At 50.6% G+C, this 22,984-nt stretch overlaps 1 protein-coding gene across 3 annotated transcripts in view; it reads left to right on the top strand.

Annotated features, from left to right (window-relative positions):
- CPXM2 (carboxypeptidase X, M14 family member 2) overlaps nucleotides 1–22,984 on the top strand; it is a 145,122-nt gene that overhangs the window by 7,845 nt on the left and 114,293 nt on the right. For 2 of the 3 annotated variants that reach the window (XM_023241051.2, XM_023241052.2), the window contains exon 2: nucleotides 2,245–2,343. The exons of the other annotated variant lie outside the window; for it this stretch is intronic. In XM_023241051.2, the coding sequence (XP_023096819.1) occupies nucleotides 2,245–2,343 (99 nt within the window). The remainder of the gene's footprint in view (nucleotides 1–2,244; nucleotides 2,344–22,984) is intronic. 3 annotated transcript variants of the gene reach the window in all.

Below are 22,984 nucleotides of genomic sequence, written 5' to 3'. Positions count from 1 at the left end.
AGGAGGTGACAGGGCTTCTGTGATCTATGCCCCTTTGCCACCTCCTCGGGGATTGTGTTCCCCACATGTCGGTCCCCCTGGGGAGTCCAACTCTCAGGGCTTTGACATCTGCCCCGCACCTGGGCCCCCGGTGGCTCCCCTGAGCTGTGTGGGCACGTTTGTGTCATGGGCGCCGGTGCGGCACACGGGAGGTGAGGCTGGGGGTGTCACCGGGCCCCACTCTTTGGCGCTTGCTCCCACGGTGGCATGGAGGCTCCACAGAGGTTGTCCTGGGAGAGAGAAGGCTTGCAACCAGTGGCCGACTTCGGGGGAGGGTTGGGATGGAACATTCTTTTCCAGAACTTTGGCTTTTTCCTCACATATTTTGTAAAACTTTTTTCGTCCTTAATATCCTATCTTTCTGCCCAATAAGACTCCACACCCGTAAAAGTTATGGCACCGGTTTTGTGAACAACCAAGATCTTTATGGACCCCTGGTCAGGCCCTTCAGAGGGGGCCATCTTTGGAGGTCACTGGCCATGACATTCCTCCCCACAGAAGAGGGCAGATGCTGAGGTGACATCAGGCTGATGTCTCTGGCTCAGCTCTCTTCTGAACATTTTGGCCCTTTGGCTTTGTTGACCTGAGGGGGCACTTTCATGGAAAATGAAAGATACTCCCAGCAGGCATCACTCCAGAATACGAAGGAGAGAGCATCAGCTTTGGCTGGACCCAATGTGCCCTTTGAATTTTTTGAAGATTTAAGGTTTTCTTGATGAGTATCTTTTTTTGGGGGGGGGGTGGTGGTGACTGTAGAACAGTCCGAAATGATTCATTAATTGGCACAAAGTCCACTCGATGTTTTTGGTATTTTTCAACTTGCTTTTTAAAGTTGAAATAAACGTCCTTCTCCGCAGACCTGCCCTTCCTCTTATTCTCGTCTGTTTGTCATTTAGTGACTCATTAGCTTGTTCATTCATTCATTCATCACAGCTTATTACGTACCAGACTCCAGAGATACGGCAGTAAACAGAACGAGACACAGTCCCTGCCCTCATGAACAGACTGACATATGTTACATGCATGTGATGATGCTTCACAGCACAGGTAGTGGGGGCTCCGGGACCCCGCCCGGGCCCTCTTTTCCTGTAGGTACACCCGTATCCCAGCTGCTGGGGTCTTGGCTGTGATGGCTCATAGCCGATCCCTTCTCCAGAATATAGGTGGGAAACGTAGATCTGTCACTCTTTAGTTAGTTGACGTGTGGCCAAGCTAACCAACTGCAGAAAAGGTGGCTTCTTGTCTCAAGGTGGGGACAATGCTCTGTGTGTCGTTCCTGCTCCAGAGCTGCCCGTGGGATCAGGCTGAATCCGCCTCTGGCTGAGAGAGAATTCAGCCTTACTCGGCTCCTTCCTCTGCCCTGTCCTTCTTCTCCCTCCCCTTTCCCTTTAGAACCCCGCCCCCTTCCCCCTCAGCCCCCACCCCCGTGATATATCATGTGTAACTGAACCCCTGCATCAGGCTCCGCTTAGAGGCAACTCTACCTAAGAAAGGTGTTATCAGAGCCCATCCGAGGAGACATTGATTTAGCTGGGGAGTTCGGGAAAGCCAAAAGAGGAGGTGCCAAAGCTGAGATGTGCAAGATTAGCAGGAGTTAATTAGAGAACGATGCAAGGAGGAGGACCAGCGCGTGAACTTAAGGCTGAAAGGAGGCTGGTATTTCAGGAGCAGAGAGAGGGAGTACAGCATGACAGAAGCTGGAAGGACCAGGGGAATGAGCAGACAGGCTTCCTAGAGTCTGGTAAGGAGTCTTTCCAATTGGTGGGAGCATCATCACTCCCATTCCCCCAGCCAGGGCCTTGGAGAGAACTGGTAGGAGGAGCCCAAGCTGGTGGGAAATCCTAGCGCTGTGGTCAGAAGTCCCGAGTTCCCAGCTCCGTTTTATCAATTAGGTGTGGTGTCACCTCCTGGGCACCCCCCCCCAGGGTCAAAGGCCTACCACAGGGTATTTTGCAGTTTTCGAATAGGGACGGCCTGCAGGTATGCACTGTTTTTATGGGGAGTGTTAATTTCCCTGGGTGTTCACAGCGACCCACTTCATCTCCTGTGACCACAAGCCCCTCAGCGTCCAGGGTGCCAACACTGGGGACAGGGGAGGCAGAGGGCGGGGGCGCTACTCCGCCGACGATGGTTGAATTCTCACCATCCTGAGAGGACTCTGACATGTGTGGAAGTAAAAGCATTTCTCTCTCTCCTTCTTTTTAGGTAAAAATAGCAGCAGAAAAGGCGTGAGAACCAAGAGCTCTGAGAAGGCTGCCAGTGATGATCACAGTGTCCCCGTGGCCCGTGACGAAGTCAGAGAGGGTGAGCCAGGCCCTGTGGAGAGCCTCCACCGGCCCAGGGCGGGCAGAGTCCCTTGGAACAGCTGCCAGCTGCAGACTCCCCTGGGGCTGCCTGGGGCTGCCTGCTGTCTGTGGGCCTCTCTGGCCTCTGCGGCCTCTCTTTTACCATTATCGTATGGGAGCGGGGGGAAACATTCAGAGCCACTCTCTCTCCTGCAGGGCGCAGAAACTCACAGCCGCATTTCCCCCACTGACTCAACTGAAGTCATTGCAGAATCTCTGCAGGGTGGGTTGCCTTGTCCGCCCCCTGCCCTTTGCCCCCTCGCAAGGCAACCTCATTTCCTTTCTGGTGGGGCCTCATAGCTGCCCGTGTACATTGCGTGTATGTTTCTTATCTCGCAGCCAGACGCAGGGGCCTCTGGACTCAGACAGAGAGTCTCTATTTACAAACCACGTGATGCTAGTCTTGGGGTCCTACTCCATTGCAAAAATACTGGTCTTTTAATTACTTACCTTAGGATGGCCGAAGACATCGGCTCTAGACTCCTGGGTCAAGTCTGGCCCACTAGCGCTCGCTGTTACCGTGATCGACTGTGACCGTCACTGTTACTGTATCTCTATTACGCTAAGCTCCGGTATCTAGGATTGCACTTCTCCTAATGTTAATAGCAACCATTTCTTAAACATTTCAACTTTCAGTAGCTTAAGGCCAGGCACTGGGCCTCGTGTGCAGTATCTCTCAATGTCTCTCTGTGTGCCGTGGATATTACCGGTATCGTCATTATCATTATCCATATATTTTTTTATTTTTAATGTTTTTATTTATTTTTTTGAGAGAGAGAGAGAGGGAGACAGAGCACGAGCTGGGGGAGGAGCAGAGAGAGGGGGAGACCCAGAATCCAGACCAGCTCCAGGCTCTGAGCTGTCAGCACAGAGCCCGACGCGGGGCTTGAACTCACGGACTGCGAGATCGTGACCTGAGCCGAAGTCGGACACTCAGCCGACTGAGCCACCCGGGAGCCCTGTACCATTATCCATATTTTATGGATAAGGAGAATGAGACGTGGTAGTATGTGTCATTTGCTTGTGGTTATGCAGCCTGTAAGTGGCAGAATGGGGATTGGAACCCAAGATTTTGAGTCTAGACTTTCTGCTTAGCAGCGCAGCCGCTTAAGTAAACACAATGTTTCACAACTTTGCCTTTAAGGAGGCAGGCTCTGTTTTCAGCTGCTCTGTGAGCCCATCCACGTGTATTAGAGTCGGGTGTCTTAAAGGGAGCTGCAAATTCCCTGAGGCGCAATGTCATGGTTTGGGGCTGTGTTTCTAACCAAAAACTTACCATCTAAGAAATCATAGGTATGACCAACAGTGCCTCCTAAAATACAAACGGAAATTCAACAAACTTCTGTAATCACTTAACAAGTAGGAATTCTCTCCCATTAAAAAAATTTATTTTTTTCAACGTTTATTTATTTTTGGGACAGAGAGAGACAGAGCATGAACGGGGGTGGGGCAGAGAGAGAGGGAGACACAGAATCGGAAACAGGCTCCAGGCTCTGAGCCATCAGCCCAGAGCCCGACGCAGGGCTCGAACTCACGGACCGCGAGATCGTGACCTGGCTGAAGTCGGACGCTTAACCGACTGCGCCACCCAGGCGCCCCAATTCTCTCCCATTTTAAAGCAGACAGGCACGCACTGTTGCCATTGCCATCAGTCTGTGGTAGGGTCCCCTCCCTAAGGAGAGAAAAAAAAGAGAGAAAAGAAAAACACACACAAAAAAACCCGCGAAGGTAGCCTGACTATGCGCCTACGTGACAAGATCCCTCATGACCTTGTAAACATGAGACCACTTGATCAGACTGCATGTTTGCGTGTTACCATAAATGGGAGGCAAAGAAATAGAAAATGTATAAAAAAACTACTCTACGTGGCGTGCGGGGCTCAGTTCTTCGGGTACGAACCCAACCGAGCGGTGCCGGCACGAATAAAGTTGCTTCCTGGAAAGAGGAGCCTCAGGGTCACGACTCTGTGTGAGAATCCGGCCGCGTATCAGGAAGGTGAGCCGAGGACGCGTGATGTGGGGCTGCGTCTCTGCTTCTTCCCCCCGGTGGACCCTGTGACCTTGGGGATCGCAGTGAAATGGGTGGTAATCGGACGCCCACCTCGGGCGGGCCTTGGGCACGACTTTCGTCCCTGTGTCCCAGCAGGCTGATCAAAACGCCAGCTGTCCCTTCAGGATCACAGGGTTGGTTAACGCCTTCCAGGGCTGGGTTCTTGCTGCCCTCAGATGCGGGCCGCGGAGGCCTTTACTGTTTTGTTCATTTTTGAGTACTTTAAACATTAGAAAAAATATTTTGTCTAGATCTTTTTTTTTTTTTTCCTTTTTTTTTAGCTTTGGCACGGGGGTTGGTTCAAATTGTTTTAGTTGTTCATTCCCAGGGCTGGAAGTTATTAAAATTTGGGGAGGCATTTGCAGGAAGATTTTTCAAGGCCCGTTTCTTTACACATGTGTGTACGTGCGTGCACACACGCGCACGTGTGCTCTAGCCCGCTCAGAGTTGTGTCCCTGGCTCGGCCTCAGAGCGCTGTCTGCGTGGGCTGGGGTCCCTGGTCTCCAGGACAGCCGGCACGGCCCCGATTCACTGAGTGCGCTGCAGGGGATTTCGGTGCGTGGGACTTCTTTACATCGCCCTCCTGTTAAAATCGAGGCATTGGGGGTAACCCAGGGGGGCAGAGGAGCCGTGTGGGGGGCCGTGATGTGCAAATATAGGAGGGAGAGAGAAGCCCTGGCCGTGGAGGTGGTGCATGGAGGCAGGTACCCCTGCAGTTAGGAACCCTGGCCTGGGGTCAGGCAGGAGCCCCCGGGGGAGGTGCTGGGCAGAACGGGGGCCTCACATACGTAGCCGGGCACTCTCAGAACCCGGTGCCCAGCCTCCTCTCCGTCTCTCCCCAGATCTCGCTGGACAGGTGGCAGGATGAAGGGGTCGGGTGGCAGGTGGACAGACGTCATCTGCATCGTGTCCAGGGTGGCCAATGGAGATGTCACCCGCTTCATCTTCAAGGTGTGGGTGGTCCAGACATCAGCCCCGTCTTGTTATGTGAGTGGGTGCCATCAAGGGCTTGTGTCAGATGTGGACTTCTCCCCTTGGGGACTCTGGCTTGGAGGACACGTGACTGAGGAGCACTGTCAGCTCGGGCAGGTTTCCAAAGCGCATCTTAGACACTGTCCTGAGATGGTCCATGCGGTTGGTTGCATCATTGGTCTAGTTCGTCAGCTCTCCTTGTGTCCACCCCATTGTCATGTGACTTTTCCGTTCCCTTCACAGCAGGCGAGAGCCCCTTGCCTTTGGGCTGGTCTGTGTGCCTTGCCGGGTCCGGCAAGAATAGAATAAGGTGAATGCCAAGGTGCCAGTTCTGAGCTGAGGCCTTGAGACAGTTTACTAATTTCTGTTTGCCTCTCATTTCTGATCTCTGCCTCCTTTTTTTTTTTTTAAGTTTATTTGCTTATTTTGAGAGAGAGTGAGCACACAAGTGGGGGAAGGCAGAAAGGGAGAGAGAGAATCCCAAGCAGGCTCTGCACCATCAGCTCAGAGCCCCGTGCAAGGTTCAGACCCACAAACTGCAAGATCATGACCTGAGCCCAAATCACGAGTCGGACGCTTAACTGACTGAGCCCCCCCCCCCCCAGGCGCCCCTGCCTCCTTTTTCACCCCAGCCAGACATGGGCTTGTTTCTTACACGTGTCGTGTGCTGAGAACATGGGTCCTGTGTTTTCTCCCAAGGGAACTGAACAGGCGTCTGAGTTGGTAACGGAGAGGGCATCTTGGGATCAGGCTTTACCCTCACTGGCTGTGCGACTCTGGGCAAGGCCCTAACTTCTCTGTGACTCAGTTTCCTCCTCTGCGGAGTGGGGAGGACATCCCTTTATGGGGCTACGTGACCGTGTAATAGCGTCCGAAGGATGCTGCACGCAGAGCGCACGGCAAGCCCTCGGCGAGCATTAGCGATGGCTTTTATTTGCTATCTGGGATTTGTTTTGTGCGTGTGTCTCAGTTACAGGAGTTGGCAGACGTTTTTAAAGGATCAGACCGTAAATATGTGGTTTGTTGGCCAAGAGGCAAAATTGAGGACATTATGTACTTAAATAACCATTTAAAATGTAACCATTAAAAACTACAAAACTATTCTTATCTCTTGGGCCCTACAAACACAGGTGGTGGCCTGGATTTGGCCTTCACATGGGCTGAGGCTTGCCAACCCCTGCCTTAGAACTTCAGTTTTCTGCAAATGCTGCCTCCAGGAAGCCTGCCCTGATCACCTCTCTTTCATTTTCCTAGACCTCCTCAGGGTCCAGTCCCCTCCTCTGTCACATCCTAGTGACTCCTACGGGCAGCCCTTCTCTTCAGTGAGGATATGAGTCTCAAGAGCTCGGGGTCCTCTGATGCTTCTCAGGATACACCCAGTGCTCGACATGAATGGCGGACTCGTTTACTGAGCCCCTGCCCCGTGCTGGAACTAGCGTTCTGGGCTATAGAACGCGTATTCTGTGTGTGTTCAAGTGGATTCTTCGTGACCCAGGACAGCTGAGCCAGCCTCCGTAGGAAGTGTTCTTTGATCTGTGGGAAAGGAACGTGATTTCCCGCCATCGTGGGTGTAGAATGGGTTTCCCCAAGGGATGCATGTCGGTGAATGGGAGCTTCCTTATGCCTGGGCTGGGTGAGATTTGAGGCTTTAAGCAGGTACCCTGCTTGGGGATTGACCTACTGTGTGTGTGTGTGTGTGTGTGTGTGTGTGTGTGTGTGTGTGATACATGAGAGTGTTTCACTGCTGGGGGCACAGTTTGGTTTTTCATCCAAGCCCTTGTTGTGAGCCTTTCCCTACTGGTGTGTGGTCAGACGCTCCCTGGGGCTCAGCTCTGATCTCCCCTAGACATCTGGCAGAGCTGTTGAGGGCAGGGGAGCGAGTCTGAGACTCCCGATTCTGGAAGAGGTGCGGCTGATGTGGTCCCGGCAGTGATACGCGGTCACGTCTGTATTTCAGACCTCTTGGAAGCGAGGGGGGGCAGCCAGGGGCCAGGATTGGGATGGGGTCGCACCCCTCTCGGACATACCTTGCTTGGGAAACCTGATGAATGTGGGCATCTGGGACACCTCCACACTGTGCTAGCCCCCCACTTTCAACTCTGTCTCAAACTTGCCTAGAAAGTTATTTCAGTCTCTTGCGGCACCTGGGTGGCTTAGTCGGTTAAACGTCCGACTCTTGGTTTCAGCTCAGGTCCTGATCTCACGGTGCGTGGGATCGAGCCCCGCATCAGGCTCTGGACTCACAGCGCGGAACCTGCTTGGAATTCTCTCTCTCTCCCTCTCTCTCTCTGCCTCTCCCTCACTTATGCTCTCTCTCTGTCTCTCAAAAATAAGTAAACTTAAAACAGAAGAAAGTTATTCTTCAGTCTCTGAAGTGAAACATGTCTTGTAAGGATTTCCCAGCCTTCCTTTGCAACGTGAGAGATTTATTTTGTTCTCCCAGTGGTTTTGTGGCAGGGCCTTCTCCGGGTCGGGTTAGGGGTCCTGGGCTCACCGTTGCCCACGGTACGCTGTGAGCTGAGTGTCTGTTAATGCCATGTGGCATTGGTGCCATGGTGAGCCTGGGGCCACAGGCTGCAGAGGCCTTGGTTTGGAACCAGGGCCACAGTGGACTTGCCGGCAGAGAAATTCCTTCCAGACAAGGGGTCGAGGGACAGAGCTCTGATGTGGTCGGGAGCACCATGGGCTCCGCTCACTTTCTGTCACCCAGCTGACCCCGGGTACGGTTCTGGGCCACCAAGGTCACATTAGTGACCTTGCCGAGGAGACATTGTAGCTCCTTTGAGCCCGTGCAGCGGAGGCCAGCCCACGTCTCAGGATTTTGCTCGCGTGACCTTTCTGCCTGTCTTCTCCCCATCCTGCCGATGCTTCTGTGATGAGACTCTCCTCTGTAATTCTGCTCCTCTGGCTCTGGGATGGGCTTAGCAGAAAACCGAATTTGCCACGTCACCCCCTGAAACTTAGGAAGAGACCCAGAAATTTAATTCCACGTAAAGTGCAAGTTGTTCTAGAATAGATTTCTTTCCTGGCCTGTGAAACGTGTCGACCACGCGAGTAGTGGACGCACCTTGCAGAAACTTTGAAAGATGCAGAAAACAAAGACGAGAATAAAACAAATCCACAGTCTTATCTTCCAGAGACAACCGCAGTCAGCATTTGGAGTCTGTCTCTCCACTCTTGTCTGTGTGTGTGTGTGTGTGTGTGTGTGTGTGAATTTATAAAACCTCCTTTTTTTTTTTTTTAATTTTTTTTTCAACGTTTATTTATTTTTGGGACAGAGAGAGAGCATGAACGGGGGAGGGGCAGAGAGAGAGGGAGACACAGAATCGGAAACAGGCTCCAGGCTCTGAGCCATCAGCCCAGAGCCCGACGCGGGGCTCGAACTCACGGACCGCGAGATCGTGACCTGGCTGAAGTTGGACGCTCAACCGACTGCGCCACCCAGGCGCCCCAAAACCTCCTTATATGTGAAGGACAAGAGACCCTCCGTTTATATGTTGCAGTGTAGTTAAGAACTCAGGAACCGCACTGAGTGGAACTCAAAACCCAGTCCACCGTTTATTAGCTGTGTGCTCTCGGGTGCGTTATTTAACTTCTCTGTGCCTCAGTTTCCTCAGATACAAAATGGGGGTAATAATTGGACATCCCCATCGGATCGGGATAAGTGTCTAATAAGGTCACTTGAATAAAGCACTTGCAACAGTGGCTGACAAGTAGGTTCCAGTGAACGAGCTTTGTATCAGTCATTGATGTGGGCCCTGAGGGCCCTTGCCGCATGTTTTAAAGGCCTGGACCGGGGCAGGAACATAGAATGATCTGTTCCTCGAACGTTTGAAAGAACGAGATAGTAAACTCCTTTGAACTAGGCGTTTTCCACCCAAGACATTCTTCGATCAATCTGCTTCCTTTCATGGTTACTGATCTGTCACAGTTTTTATTTTTGTAGTCATTTTGATAAGGTTTATTTTGAAGACATCAACGCTCTATTGACGTATTTTCTTTTTGCAGCGTGTGTGCTTATGTTTTGTTAATTTGTCAGCTTATTTATTTTCGAGAGGTTTTAGATTTTAGATTTAGAAAAATGAAGGGAGAGTACAGAGAGTTGCTCTGTATCTCCACTCCTCTGCTTTCCTGCGGTGATACATTTGTTGCAAGTGTTGGGAATATTGATATGTTCTTATTAACCGAAGCTCGTAGGTTACATGAAGGCTTCCGGTTTTTGTCTTTGTCTTAACATTCTCTGGGTTTTGGCAGATGTATAACGACGCGTAGCTACCATTAGAGTACCATACAGAATGGTTTCACTGCCCTAAAAATCCCCGGTACTCCAGCGACTCATTTCTCTCTCCCTCCCCGGAACCCCTGGCAACCGCTGATCTTTTGACTGTCTTCAGAGTGTTACCTTCTCCACAATGTCACCTAGTGGGAATCATAGAGCATGTAGCGTTTCTCGTTTCTTCCACTTAGTAATACGCATTTAAAGTTCCTCCGTGTTTTTTCAAGGCTTGATAGCTCATTTCTTTTTATCACCGAATAATATTCCATTGTCTGGCTGCACTACCCACAATGTACTCATCCATCGAAGGACATTGTGGTTGCTTCCAAGTTCTGGCAATTATGAATAAAGCTGATATAAATATTCATGGGCAGGTTTTTTTGTACGGCCATGTTTTCAACTCATTTGGGCAAATCCCAGGGAACGCAATTACTGGATATTATGGTAAGAGTATTGTAAGTTTTATAAGGAATTTTGTCTCCTTTATAGTACCCCCCCAACAACAAAAAAAATTGATGTTACTGTTTCTTTTTTTTGTCCTTTCAATATGCATTCTGAAATCTTAAAAAAAAATTTTTTAATGTTAATTTTTGAGAGGGGGGAGGGGCAGAGAGAGAAGGAGACACAGAATCCGAAGCAGGCTCCGGGCGCCAACGTGGGGCTCGAGCCCACGAACCACAAGATCATGACTTGAACCGAAGTCTGGTGTTCAACTGACTGAGCCACCCAGGCGCCCCTAACTTTCTTTCTTGCTTTCTTTTTTTAAGTTTATTTATTTTTTTTCTTTCTTTTTTTTTTTTCCAGCGTTTATTTATTTTTGGGACAGAGAGAGACAGAGCATGAACGGGGGAGGGGCAGAGAGAGAGGGAGACACAGAATCGGAAACAGGCTCCAGGCTCTGAGCCATCAGCCCAGAGCCAGACGCGGGGCTCGAACTCACGGACCGCGAGATCGTGACCTGGCTGAAGTCGGACGCTTAACCGACTGCGCCACCCAGGCGCCCCAAGTTTATTTATTTTTGAGAGAGAGAGAGAGAGAGAGCGTGAGCGAGGGAGAGGCAGAGGCAGCGCCCTGGGTGCCGTAAGCCCAGAGCCCCATGTGGGGCTCAGTCCCACGAACCGTGAGATCAGGACCTGAGCTGAAATCAAGAGTCAGACGCTTGACTGAAGGAGCCACCCAGACACCCCTGCATTCTGAAACCTTTACAAATTTGTTACCACATCACTGATGTGATTTTCTGCTGGTAATATTTCACTCTTACTGCTTTCACTTTATTTCACTGATAATATTTCACTCTTACTGCTTCATGCAGGATATTTCCTACTTTTATTTTGAAATAAACCAGACATATAGAAAAACTACATATAATATATATGTTCTTTTAACAAACATTTGTAAAGCTAATCCCCGTGTAACCATCACCTGAATCAAGAAGTAAGAGTATTGTCAATCTTCCCTGTCACATCGTTATCCCTTCCACTGTCGAGGTGACCTCTATTCCAGCTTTGACAGATTTTCCTCATAGTTTTACTGCTTATGTTTGTATCTCTGGATAAGTTAGTTTGGCCTAATTTTGAAATTTACAGGGGCACCTGGGTGGCGCAGTCGGTTAAGCATCCGGCTTCAGCCAGGTCACGATCTCGCGGTCCGTGAGTTCGAGCCCCGCGTCGGGCTCTGGGCTGATGGCTCGGAGCCTGGAGCCTGTTTCCAATTCTGTGTCTCCCTCTCTCTCTGCCCCTCCCCCGTTCATGCTCTGTCTCTCTCTGTCCCCAAAATAAATAAAAACGTTGACAAAAAATAAAAAAAAAAAAGAAATTTACATAAATGGAATCATACTGTGTGTATTCAGTCACACATATCTTGTAATTTTCTATCAATGTTCTATATTTCTTTTGTTCATTCATTCCATCACTATATAGGATTCCATCATAGCACTACATGACAACTTTTTTATCCTATTTTAGTGCTGATGGATATTTGATTTATTTCCCGATTCTATATTTTATGAAAAGTGCCACCGTGAAAACTCTTGTACACGCATGGGCGTAGGTTTTCTTTCCATAATTCTTGCACCCGTGGGCGTAGGTTTCTCCAAGTATATATACATTTTGGAATAGCTGGGTTTAGCTTCCCTGTTGAACAAATGCTCAGTTGTTTCCCTCAGGGGGCGTGCCATTCGGACTTCCTGGTCAACACTGTGTGAGCTCCAGACTTCACATTCCGAACAACTGTTGTATGATCAGACTTTCATATGTGGCCAATCTGGTGGGTGTATAATGATGATTCACTGTGATATCATCTACATTTCCTAATTATTAATGAGGTTCAGCATCTTTTCATGTATTTACTTGCCATTTGGATCTTTTTTTTTTGGTGACTTTTCTGTTCAGTTGTTTTCTTACAAATGTTTCCACTCTAAGTGTAGATTCTACGGTGTCGATGGCAAATATATTCTCTGTTTATGGCTTGCTTTTCATTCTTATGGGGTCATAATGAACGAAAGTTCTTAATTGTAATGTAGTCAAATATGCCAATTTCTTTTCCTTTGGTTGCTACTATTTGTGACTTGTCTTAGAAATCCCTTCTTACTCCATAAGCATAAAGATATTTTATAGTGTCTTCTAAAGCTTCCCTTTTCCTTTTTGATTTTGCACAGTTAGGCCTTCAAACCCCTGGAATGGATTTTGTTTATGATAGGAAGTCAGAATTCAGTTTTATTTTTTTCCTTGAAGTACGCAAGTGGGGTGATAATTGTTTGCCTGCTGTTTTGCAGTGTCTGTCGGGGATTAAGAGTCCATATATGTATGGTTTTGTTTTCGGGTTGCTGTTCTTTATCATTAATTCATTTTTCTACCCATACATGAAATACCTTACTCTCTTAACTACTATAACTTTATAACAAATCTTGATACCCAGTACAGCAGGACCTAGTTCTCCTTTAAAAGTTTTCGTTATTCTTGACTCCTCGTGTGCACATGTGCGTGCATGTGTGTGAGTGCACACACACACATTTACACCACCTGGTCAGGTGCTTCAAATACCTTTCTGAAAACTTTGGGGATTTTGATGGCAGTTGCATTGATGTCATAAATCAATTTGGGGAGAATTAACATATTGAAAACATTATGTCTTACCATCCATGAACATGGTATATCTACCCCCCTTGTTCAATCTTTTAAAATATCTCCCAATAAACAGATCTTGCCCATCTTTAAAAGATTTATTCTTTGATATTTGCTATTTTACGATGCTTTAAATTTCAGTTTTCTCACTCTTTCTTGCTAGTATACAGGAGGACAGTCAATGTTTTCTATGATTTATATCCAGCGACATTGCTAAACTCTTATTCAAAACAACTATTTATGTATTTACTTGGATTGGGGTACAAAATCACAATATATGCTCAATAATGACAATTTTGTTTTTTTCTTTCCATCTCTTACACTTTTTATTTATTTTTCTTGACTTCATCGGCAGAGATCCCCACTTAAAAATAATAGGTCTTTCCTTACAGGTTTTAATTCTGCCTTTGGGTTTGTAGTTTTCTTGATATTTGGCCTTAATTTAAATATTTTTTTTTCTATACTTGGGATGAATAATTTCTGGGAAAATATCTTCCTGCTTATTACATGAAATCACTTTAAGAGGTACCTTCCTTCTCAGAGTCTTTTGGGTGATATATCTCGTGTTCTTTTGTGTGGAATTTTGTCCTTCGTAGACTGCCTATCAGTGTTTATTCTTTACTGTCTTTTAATGAGGCAAAATGCAGCCAGATTTCCTCCACTGGGGGGCAGTTGCAGCCCTTTCTTAGGTCTGTAGATGTTGACCCGGTCAGCACGCAAACCCCCGCTACGGTTTCCACTTCAAGCAGCCCTTCATCAGCTACATAATTTTGCTTCCCCGAGGCGCTGACTTCTTCCTGGCTGCAGTTCTTAGACACTTTGGTCTGATGGGACACATGGGAGAACTGTAATGACCTTCCTATGCTGTCATCAGTGTCCTTGTCTTTGTGCCACACTGTCATTCTGTGTGACAACTGTCCCTCCTTCCTGTCCTGTTGTTTTCTGAAAGTTTCCGAACCGAACAGTGTGGCAACTTGATGGGGGTTGGGGAGGAGCGGTGAGCACCTGGCCGCCTCAGCCACATCTGAGCTTTAGAGGTGGCGTCCAGTTTTCTAGTTGCTGCAGACCCTGAACTTCAAACAGAGGCACCAAGGGGGATGAAGGGTTTCCTGCCCCTCCTCTGGTTGTCTCCAGTTTTCCCCCAGCTGTCTCTGTCTGATTCAGCTGTGGGGAATATTCTCGCACATCTGGCACTAGGTCGAAGCATTGTTGAGAATTTTTCCTCTGGAGAGCCTTTGTAGGTTTTTAGGATGTGTTTCGGAGAGGTCGCAGAAATTTAAGCTAGAATTCCCTGAAGTCTGTGATGCTTCCCTACAACTGGCGAGTTTATGAGATACGTCAAATAACCCTGAATACGTTGCGAGAAAGTCTTTTTAAAGAGATCTTAAAGGGGCGCCTGGGTGGCGCAGTCGGTTAAGCGTCCAACTTCATCCAGGTCACGATCTCGCGCTCCGTGAGTTCGAGTCCCGCGTCGGGCTCTGTGCTGACAGCTCGGAGCCTGGAGCCTGTTTCCGATTCTGTGTCTCCCTCTCTCTCTGCCCCTCCCCCGTTCATGCTCTGTCTCTCTCTGTCCCCAAAATAAATAAAAAACGTTGAAAAAAAAATATAAAAGAGATCTTAAAAAGCAAACAGCTCTTTATTTTGAAACAATTACAGAGTCACAGGAAGTTGTGCACAAATGGGTGCCGTGCACCCTTCACTCTGCCTCCTTCAGTACTGACATTTTGCATAATTGTGGCACAGTAACAACATTTACAGATCATATTCGCATTCTACCCATTATACGTGTGTGCGTGTCTGTATGTGCACATAGTCCTGTGTCCTTGTACTGCATGTGCCGTTTCGTGGAAATACCACCAACACAGAGGTACTGGGCCGTCCCTTTATGGTGGCTCTTCCTCGTGCCATTGCTTCATAGCCACCACCCCCCTCAGAGTCCCTGACTCCTGGCAGCCGCTAAGCTGGTCTCCCATCTTTATAGTCCTGTGTTTTCAAGAACGTTAGATGGATTAAATCATACGGTGTGTAACTTTGAGACTGGCTCTTTTCTCTCAGCATAATTCTCTTTTCCTCTTTCTGAGCTGGACAAGTAGACTTGGTTGGCATTCGTATGATGTCGCTGTAGGGAAAAACAAAGTCTTCTTCTCCTCCCCCTCCCCCTCCTCCCCTCCCCCTCCTCCCCCTCCCCCTCCCTTCCTCTCCCCCTTCTCATCCCCCTCCTCCTCCTCCCGCCTCCTCCTCGCTCTCCTCCTCCCTTCCTCTCCCCCTTCTCCTCCCCCTCCTCTCCCTCCTCTCCCCCTTCTCCCCCTCCTCCTCCTCTTCCTCCCCCTCCCCCTCCTCTTCCCCCTCTTCCTCCTCCCTCCTCCCCTTCCTCCTCCCTTCCTCTCCCCCTTCTCTTCCCCCTCCTCCTCCTCCTCTCCCTCCTCTCCCCCTTCTCCCCCTCCTCCTCCTCTCTCTCCCCCTTCTCCTCCCCCTTCCTCCCCCTCCCCCTCCTCCTCCCCCTCCCCCTCCTCCTTCTCCCTCTCCTCCCCCTCCCCTTCCTCCCCCTCCCCCTCCTCTTCCCCCTCTTCCTCCTCCCTCCTCCCCTTCCTCCTCCCTTCCTCTCCCCCTTCTCTTCCCCCTCCTCCTCCTCCTCTCCCTCCTCTCCCCCTTCTCCCCCTCCTCCTCCTCCCTCTCCCCTTCTCCTCCCCCTTCCTCCCCCTCCCCCTCCTCCTCCTCCCCCTCTCCCCTCCTCCCCCTCCCCCTCCTCCTCCCCTTCCTCCTCCTCCCTCTCCCCCTTCTCCTCCCCCTTCCTCCCCCTCCCCCTCCTCCTCCTCCCCCTCCCCCTCCTCCTCCCCCTCTTCCTCCTCCTTCCTCCCCTTCCTCCTCCCTTCCTCTCCCCCTTCTCTTCCCCCTCCTCCTCCTCCTCTCCCTCCTCTCCCCCTTCTCCCCCTCCTCCTCCTCCCTCTCCCCCTTCTCCTCCCCCTCCCCCTCCTCCTCCCCCTCCCCCTCCTCCTCCCCCTCCCCCTCCTCCTTCTCCCTCTCCTCCCCCTCCCCTTCCTCCCCCTCCCCCTCCTCTTCCCCCTCTTCCTCCTCCCTTCCTCTCCCCCTTCTCTTCCCCCTCCTCCTCCTCCTCTCCCTCCTCTCCCCCTTCTCCCCCTCCTCCTCCTCCCTCTCCCCCTTCTCCTCCCCCTTCCTCCCCCTTCCCCTCCTCCTCCTCCCCCTCTCCCCTCCTCCCCCTCCCCCTCCTCCTCCCCTTCCTCCCCCTCCTCCTCCTCCCTCTCCCCCTTCTCCTCCCCCTTCCTCCCCCTCCCCCTCCTCCTCCTCCCCCTCCCCCTCCTCCTCCCCCTCTTCCTCCTCCTTCCTCCCCTTCCTCCTCCCTTCCTCTCCCCCTTCTCCTTCTCCTCCTCCTCCCCCTTCTCCTCCTCCCTTCCTCTCCCCCTTCTCCTCCTCCTCCTTCTCCTTCCCCTCCTCCTCTCCCTCCTCTCCCCTTCCTCCTCCTCCTCCCTTCCTCTCCCCCTTCTCCTCCTCCTCCTCCTCCCCCTTCTCCTCCTCCCCCTCTCCTTCCTCCTTCTTCTTATTCTTCTTATATAATACACATGCAGGAAAGTCTTGAAATCACAAGAGCATAACACATTGGATTGTCACGTGCACCACTCACGTATAATGTAAATGCACTAAACTATCATTTAGATCAGAAATAGATGACCAGACCAATGAGGCCTCCCTCCCACTCCAGTTAGTCACTAGTCCTGTTCTCTCTCAAAGAGAATCACCATCAGAGATTCCTCTTGCCTGTTTTTGAACGTAATATTCATGGAATCGCACATTGTGTCTGGTTTGTGTCACTGAATATTATGTTTATGAGATTCCTACATGTCGTTGTGTATACTTACGGTTCATGTATTTTCATTGATGTGGCATGGCTGTACCAGATCTATTTATTCATTCTCAAGTTAATGGGCATCTGGGTTGTTCTCAGTCTTTGGCTATCACAAATGGTGCGCATGAAAGTCTTCTGGAGTGTGTGTGAGCATGTTTCTGTTGGGTGTATCACCAGGGTAGGATCGCTGGGTCACAGGGCATGGGTATTTACATTTTTAGTAAATTCTCCTGGAGGGTTTTCTGGATCAGTTGTACCCATCAACACTTCTCTACCAGCGTTGTTGTTTTGCTTCCTTGCAACTTTTGATATATGTCTTTTTGATTGTATCCATATGGGTGTGTGTGTACTCCCATCTCCTAGTGGCCTTCATTGGTGTTTTCCTGAAGACAAATGACTTATGCTCATTCACTGTCAGAATATCTTCCTTTGTGAACGCCTGCTCAGTTCTTTTGTTCATTGTTTTTCTTATTGATTTATACGATGGTTTATTATATGTTTACCTTTCTGAAAAATACTGTGGATAGGAGTCCTTTGTCAGAGGTATGCACAGTAGTATCTTTTCACATTCCTTATCTTACCTCTGCACATAAGTAATGCTATCTTTTGTGAATTTTTAATTTTTTTAACGTTTATTTTTGAGAGAGAGAGAGCGGGAGAGAGCGCACACAGCAGAGGAGGGGCAGACCGAGAAGGGAGGCACAGAATCTGAAGCAGGCTCCAGGCTCTGAGCTGTGAGCACAGAGCCCGACGTGGGGCTCGGACTCACGAACCGTGAGATCATGACCTGAGCTGAAATCAAGAGTGAGACACATAACCGACTGAGCCACCCAGGTGCCTCAGTGCTATCTTTTGAATACCATATGTTCTTAAATTTAGCATAGAACAATCATCAATATTTTCCTTTAGTGCTGTTTCTTGCATGTTTAAATTTTTCTTCTTCTTCTTTTTTTTTTTTTTTTTGCCTACTGCAAGATCACAAAGCTATTTTCCTGTGTTGCCTTCTAGAATGAGGTTTCCTTTTACATCAACTTATTTCCATTAAAACTCTTGATTTTAATAATATACAGTAATAGTGCAGGTGCTACATGGGTATGGAAAAATTCATGAAGATAATAAGCAGGTGATCAAAGTTTGAGAAATGCAATTTTGAAACAATAATTACTCCTTTTTCGGCTTAATAAGCAATGTACAGAGAACAAAATACTAACTTGCCACAGCTGGTGCAGGCATAATGATTATCCGTTCTGTTGGATCATAATACACATTCATTCATTTACTTGGGAAATATTGATTGGCCTTTGGGGATTCAGTGATGGAAAGTCCTAGTTGCTGCCCTGTGATGGAAACAGTGTGCTTTGTACCTTTGTTAGGCGGGGGTGGGGGGGGGTAGGATGAGAGGGTTGAGTGTCAGGGAGGAAGCCTTGGATGCTTTTCAAGCGAGGCAGCCACCCATCAGCCATCAGCGGGCGGCAGTCAGAGCCTCTGGGATGCGGGTGCTCTGGGCGGGTTCTGGGCGTGAGACGCATTAGCCCGCGGTCCATACTGCTCCTAGAGGGTTTCCTCTGCCTGATCGGCGGGACCTGCACAGGGGGAGCTCTGAGCTTGTGCAGCTTCAAGGGAAGAGACACCAGCCAGGTTCTGAGGGGCTCAGAAGATCGCCCGGGAGCTTTAGAGACCAGGGCCGCTCTGCAGGCCTGTCCATCAGAATCTCTGGGGAGGACGGTGGGCATCAGTTTTTTTTTAAGGCTCCCCAGGAGATTCTGATTCTGATGTCAGGTCAGGGTGAGGACAAACTGGGGAAGGGGTCCCGTGGTGAGGGGGGTGCTTTCGAAGGGTGGCCGGATAAGACCCAGATCAGCTCCTTCCCCAAAGACCCTGGGCATGGCGCGCCCCTCTGGGAAGCCCGAGGTATCAGACCGGCGAAGAGCGCTGCAGACGTGTCCTCCAGGGCAGCAGGAAGCCGCCTCCACACCCATCCATCAAAGAGAATGTCAGGTTCAGAAAGGCGAAGGATGCAATGTCGAAAGTCAGAGCTGTCTGATTTATGGCGACAGTGTGGCTGTGAGCCTGTCCTCCGCAGCGCTCCCGAGGTCTTGGAGAATTCTTTGCTCTGCTTCCAGCAGACGATCACAGCAGGCCCGATGGCCCGGGACACTGAGCTCCCTTGGGCCAGCTGGTGACGCCTGTCCCAGCCTCACAGCTTTCTCCGGTGTGACCCCAAACGCCACTGCGAAACTCGCGTTTGTCTTATGCTCTTGCATTTTCAAGTCAGATGGCCGTGGCTTACGACCGTGCCTGGGCTTTTATGTCAGAGCTGATCTTCGCGTTTCACTTTGCTGTTTAACTCTGTTTAAGACTCCTTCAGTCTTAGGGGCGCCTGGTTGGCTCAGTCGGTAAGCATCCGACTTCAGCTCAGGTCACGATCTTGCGGTTCTTGAGTTCAAGCCCCGCGTCCGGCTCTGTGCTGACAGCTCGGAGCCTGGAACCTCCTTCAGATTCTGTGTCTCCCTCTCTTTCTCCCCCTCCCCTGCTTGGGCGCTCACTCACTCTCTCTCTCTCTCTCAAAATAAATAAACATTAAAAATTAAAAAAAAAAGACTTCTTTGGTCTTAGTTTGTGTGCGTGTAGAATGGGGACAATGACGCCCTTCTCTCGTGGTGCTTAACGGAGATTCAATCACCAAATGTCTTCAGAGCGTCTGGCTCGTGGTGATGATGGCAGGTTCGCCCCATCACTCCCCCATATCATTTCTCTTTTAAAATAGTTTTCATGACCAGTCTGTCACGACACCTTCCCCCCCAGAGGGGTCGGGGTCAGAGGGGGGAGGTAGAAGGAGGCAGACGATCCCACTTCGCCCCCCCTGCTTACAAAGAGAACACAGGCCTCGTGGACAGTGCGCGCTCAGCACAGGGCACTCGCGGAGTCATGCTGCCTTTAGGAGCAAAGCGGAGTCATCTTTGATGACCGTCCCCGTCTTCCCTCTGGGTTGTGACACATCTCTCTTGTCTAATTACTGTCTCCCTGAAGTGTCCTTTTCACACCCGTCTTCATGTTGTTCTCCCCCCACGTGCTCCCGAGGGTTGGTCTCTGTGTTCTCAGAAACAACAAAAGCTTGGCTTGATGACCAAGGATTTTTGTTTGTTTGTTTTTTAGGAGGAGCGGGGAGCAGCGCCTTGGGGGTTCTGTGCAGCCTGGCTGGCCAGGTTCGGGGCGGGGGGCGGGAGCTGAGGTTCCCCACCGATTCCCAGCGGGCTGTAAACCGGAGAGCGGTCTCCTCAGTTGACATTACAGTCGTGGGAGAAATGCAAGCCTATTAGAGTTCCAGCTTCTGGTCTTTTTACTCTCTGATCGTGGGCATTTACATCGAGCTCCGAAGCACTTGTTTCTTCTCTGTTTTACTCGCTCATCGGGGCAGCCCTGCTGTCCTCTGCCGACGGGTAGTGGGTTCGAGATTCGAATTTGCTTTTCCTGAGCCCTGGGATGGCCATTGAGAAGTCTCGTGCTGGACTGATTATCACTGCCTTGACAGCTCCCAGCGGTCAAAGGAAAGGCAGCGACTGTTGTTGGGCTGGTCCTTATGGCTCCTTTCTACCCTCTCTGCCCTCCTGGAATTCTGGGGTTTTTTGCTTATTTGTTTTTTAATGTTTATTTATTTATTTTGAGTGAGAGAGAGAGTGCACGCATGCCAGCAGGGGGAGGGGCAGAGAGAGACTCCCAAGCAGGCCCTTTGCTGTCAGGGGTGAGCCTGACGTGGGGCTGGATCCCACGAACTGTGTGAGATCGTGACCTGAGCCGAAATCAAGAAGTCAGACGCTTAACTGACTGAGCCACCCAGGTGCCCCTAGAATTCTGGTTTTGGAAGACGTGGAGGCTAATTCATTCTGTGGATTTTGCTCGGCTGCTTTCTGTCCCTGCGGTTGTAACATTAGTGTCTCCTGTTGTGTCCCAAACCAGGGAGCAGCTGAGCGACTGAAGTTTTGCGGATGTCCCCTCAAGGAGAAGGAAGTGGCCCCGAGCCTGAGGGTGGCCTGAGGGTGGTGGGGCCTGGTGGCCAGATGTGGTCAGCCTGCCCCTTCCTGGTCCTTTTCTTTGTATTGAGCTTGGGTCTTTGATAGCTCAGGGTGCAGCTGGAGGGAGGGTGGTCCCCGTACCCCTCTGTAGGCCTCTGCACACTTGAGGGCCTTCGTTGGTGTCACTGCTCCAGCAGGGAGCACACACCCGGCCTTGGGGCATCTGAGACCTGCGGACTATTCTGTGTGTTCTCGATTTCCTCTGTGCACATTTCTCTGGAGCGGCCGAGTGCCCTTTGCAGTGGTTTCTGAATTGTCCTCTGCGGTTTTCTTTCCAATGTGGTAGTGTTCCCTTTTGCAGGTGAACCCAAGGCTCATTTTGCTCACCGTGGGCTTGGGGGAGACCTGCCTAAAATCTTGAGGGTGATGTTCCCAGGGTAGAAGGAAGAGGAGAAAAATGAATCAGGTGGAAGGAAATACACTGAAATTCATCAGAGTCAAGTATTTAATATTGCAGTCCTCTGCATTTTGAATTCATTGAGAATCTCTAAATCAGAAGATCATTGCCCTGTCCTTTATTTTCCCATCCTCCAGTGTAAGAAAACCCTTCATTTTTCTAAACGTGGAGATTCCTGTGTCAGACTTTCAGTGTAAACCGTTACGAGAGGCCTAAGAACTTTTGGTCCAGAACAGCATCATGACTTTTGACCTGGGATTTTTGCCTCACCGATCCTTGCATAAAGGGATGTGGGATAGACGGTTTGTGCTAAATGACTTTACGTTTAGATTTTGTTAATTAAAGCAAGTTCGAAAACGTGATTTTGGGAAGGCGGGGAACTCCCAGCGGGCGTAGCACGTAGGTTCAGCTGAGCCTAGCAGGTGGGACCGCGTCGTGGAGCGTGGCTCGATTCCCAGAACTACCGATGCCGTGTCGGCGGGACGCGGGACATGTGCGTTGAGCTGAGTTGCATGGATAGTTCTGGGAACCGAGCGAAAGCCCGTGGAAAACAGACGTGTGGTGGCAGGAAAGGAGTGGAGGTCCTCAAAGGAGAAGAGAGAGTGGTAGTGCAAGAGAGGGGAACTTCAAGGGTGAGGACCTCACTGGTGCTGTGTGTCCGGGACCCCTGCGGAGGACGAGAAGGTCACTAGAGCCATGGAGAGCGTCTTCAGCGGTGGACTGGGGAAGACAGTTGGGACATCTCAGCGATAATATTCGCATCCACCGCTGACCAGAGCCACCAGGGTCTCTGTCTGGTCTCCAGATACACTCAGGGGAGAGGTCCTGGCTTGAAACCTCCTCGGACGGGTGACTTGACTCCTGCTGGCATAGATAGCACGTGTCATCGTGCGGATGCAACCATGGCGCCCATGCAGATTGTTAAGGGGAGGAGGAAGGAAGACTTTCCAGGGGTCGGAGGCTGGCAAACCTCAGCTGAGGGAGAGGAAAGGGCTCCTTCAACAGGGAAAACGGAGGGGGAGTAACGGAAACATCACTGCTGTGGCCTGAATGTTTGTGCTCCCCCCCCACCCGCCCCAGAACCCGTGTGTGGAAATCCTACCCCCTAGGGTGACGCCACGAGGAGGCAGGGGCTTTGGGAGGTACTGACGTCCCGAGGGTGGAGCCCTCGGATTCGTGCCCTTGTTCAAGAGGCCCCTTGCCTCTTCTGCCAGGTGAGGATCTGGTGAGAAGGGGCGGCCGTGACCCAGGCGGGGGGCCCTCAGCACGGGGCCACGGTGCTCGTGCCTTGACCTTGGGCTTTCCAGCCTCCAGGCACATGAGCCATAAACTTCTGTTTATAAGCCACCTGTCCGGGGGTTTTGTTACAGCAGCCCGAACCCACTAAGATAGTCGCTTTATGAAAACCATGGGGCAGGAATAGCCAAGAGGGAGCGGACTCAGGTCTGCTCTTGGGGCCCTCGAATGAGGAGGGCCGCCGTGCCTGGGGACAGAAACCAGAGTGTGGAATGCAAGATCAAGAAAGGGATGGGTGGAGAGGGAGGGGACTCGGGGCCGGGCAGCGAGGGCGGGTAACTGCAGAACCCATCACACCCGCGCTGTGCAGGGCTGCGTAGGGCGGGACTTGCCTGCCGAGCTGCACACGGAGCTCCCTACACCTGTCCCGTGCGCCTGCAGGTGGGAACTGGAGACCTGCATCCATTGACCCTGCTGACAACACCTGACTTCAGTGGGCAGACTGGTGATGTGACGGGCCAGGCCCTCTCTGGGGCGACTGCTGTGAGGTGGGGGGCGGACCCTCAGGGGGTACGGTGTGGCTGGAACTGCTGTCGGGGTCCGTCCAATTCTC

This window comes from Felis catus, chromosome D2 (genome assembly GCF_018350175.1).
Source record: "Felis catus isolate Fca126 chromosome D2, F.catus_Fca126_mat1.0, whole genome shotgun sequence".
NCBI classification, from domain to species: Eukaryota; Metazoa; Chordata; class Mammalia; order Carnivora; family Felidae; genus Felis; species Felis catus.
This window is presented reverse-complemented; position numbering and strand designations above follow the sequence as displayed.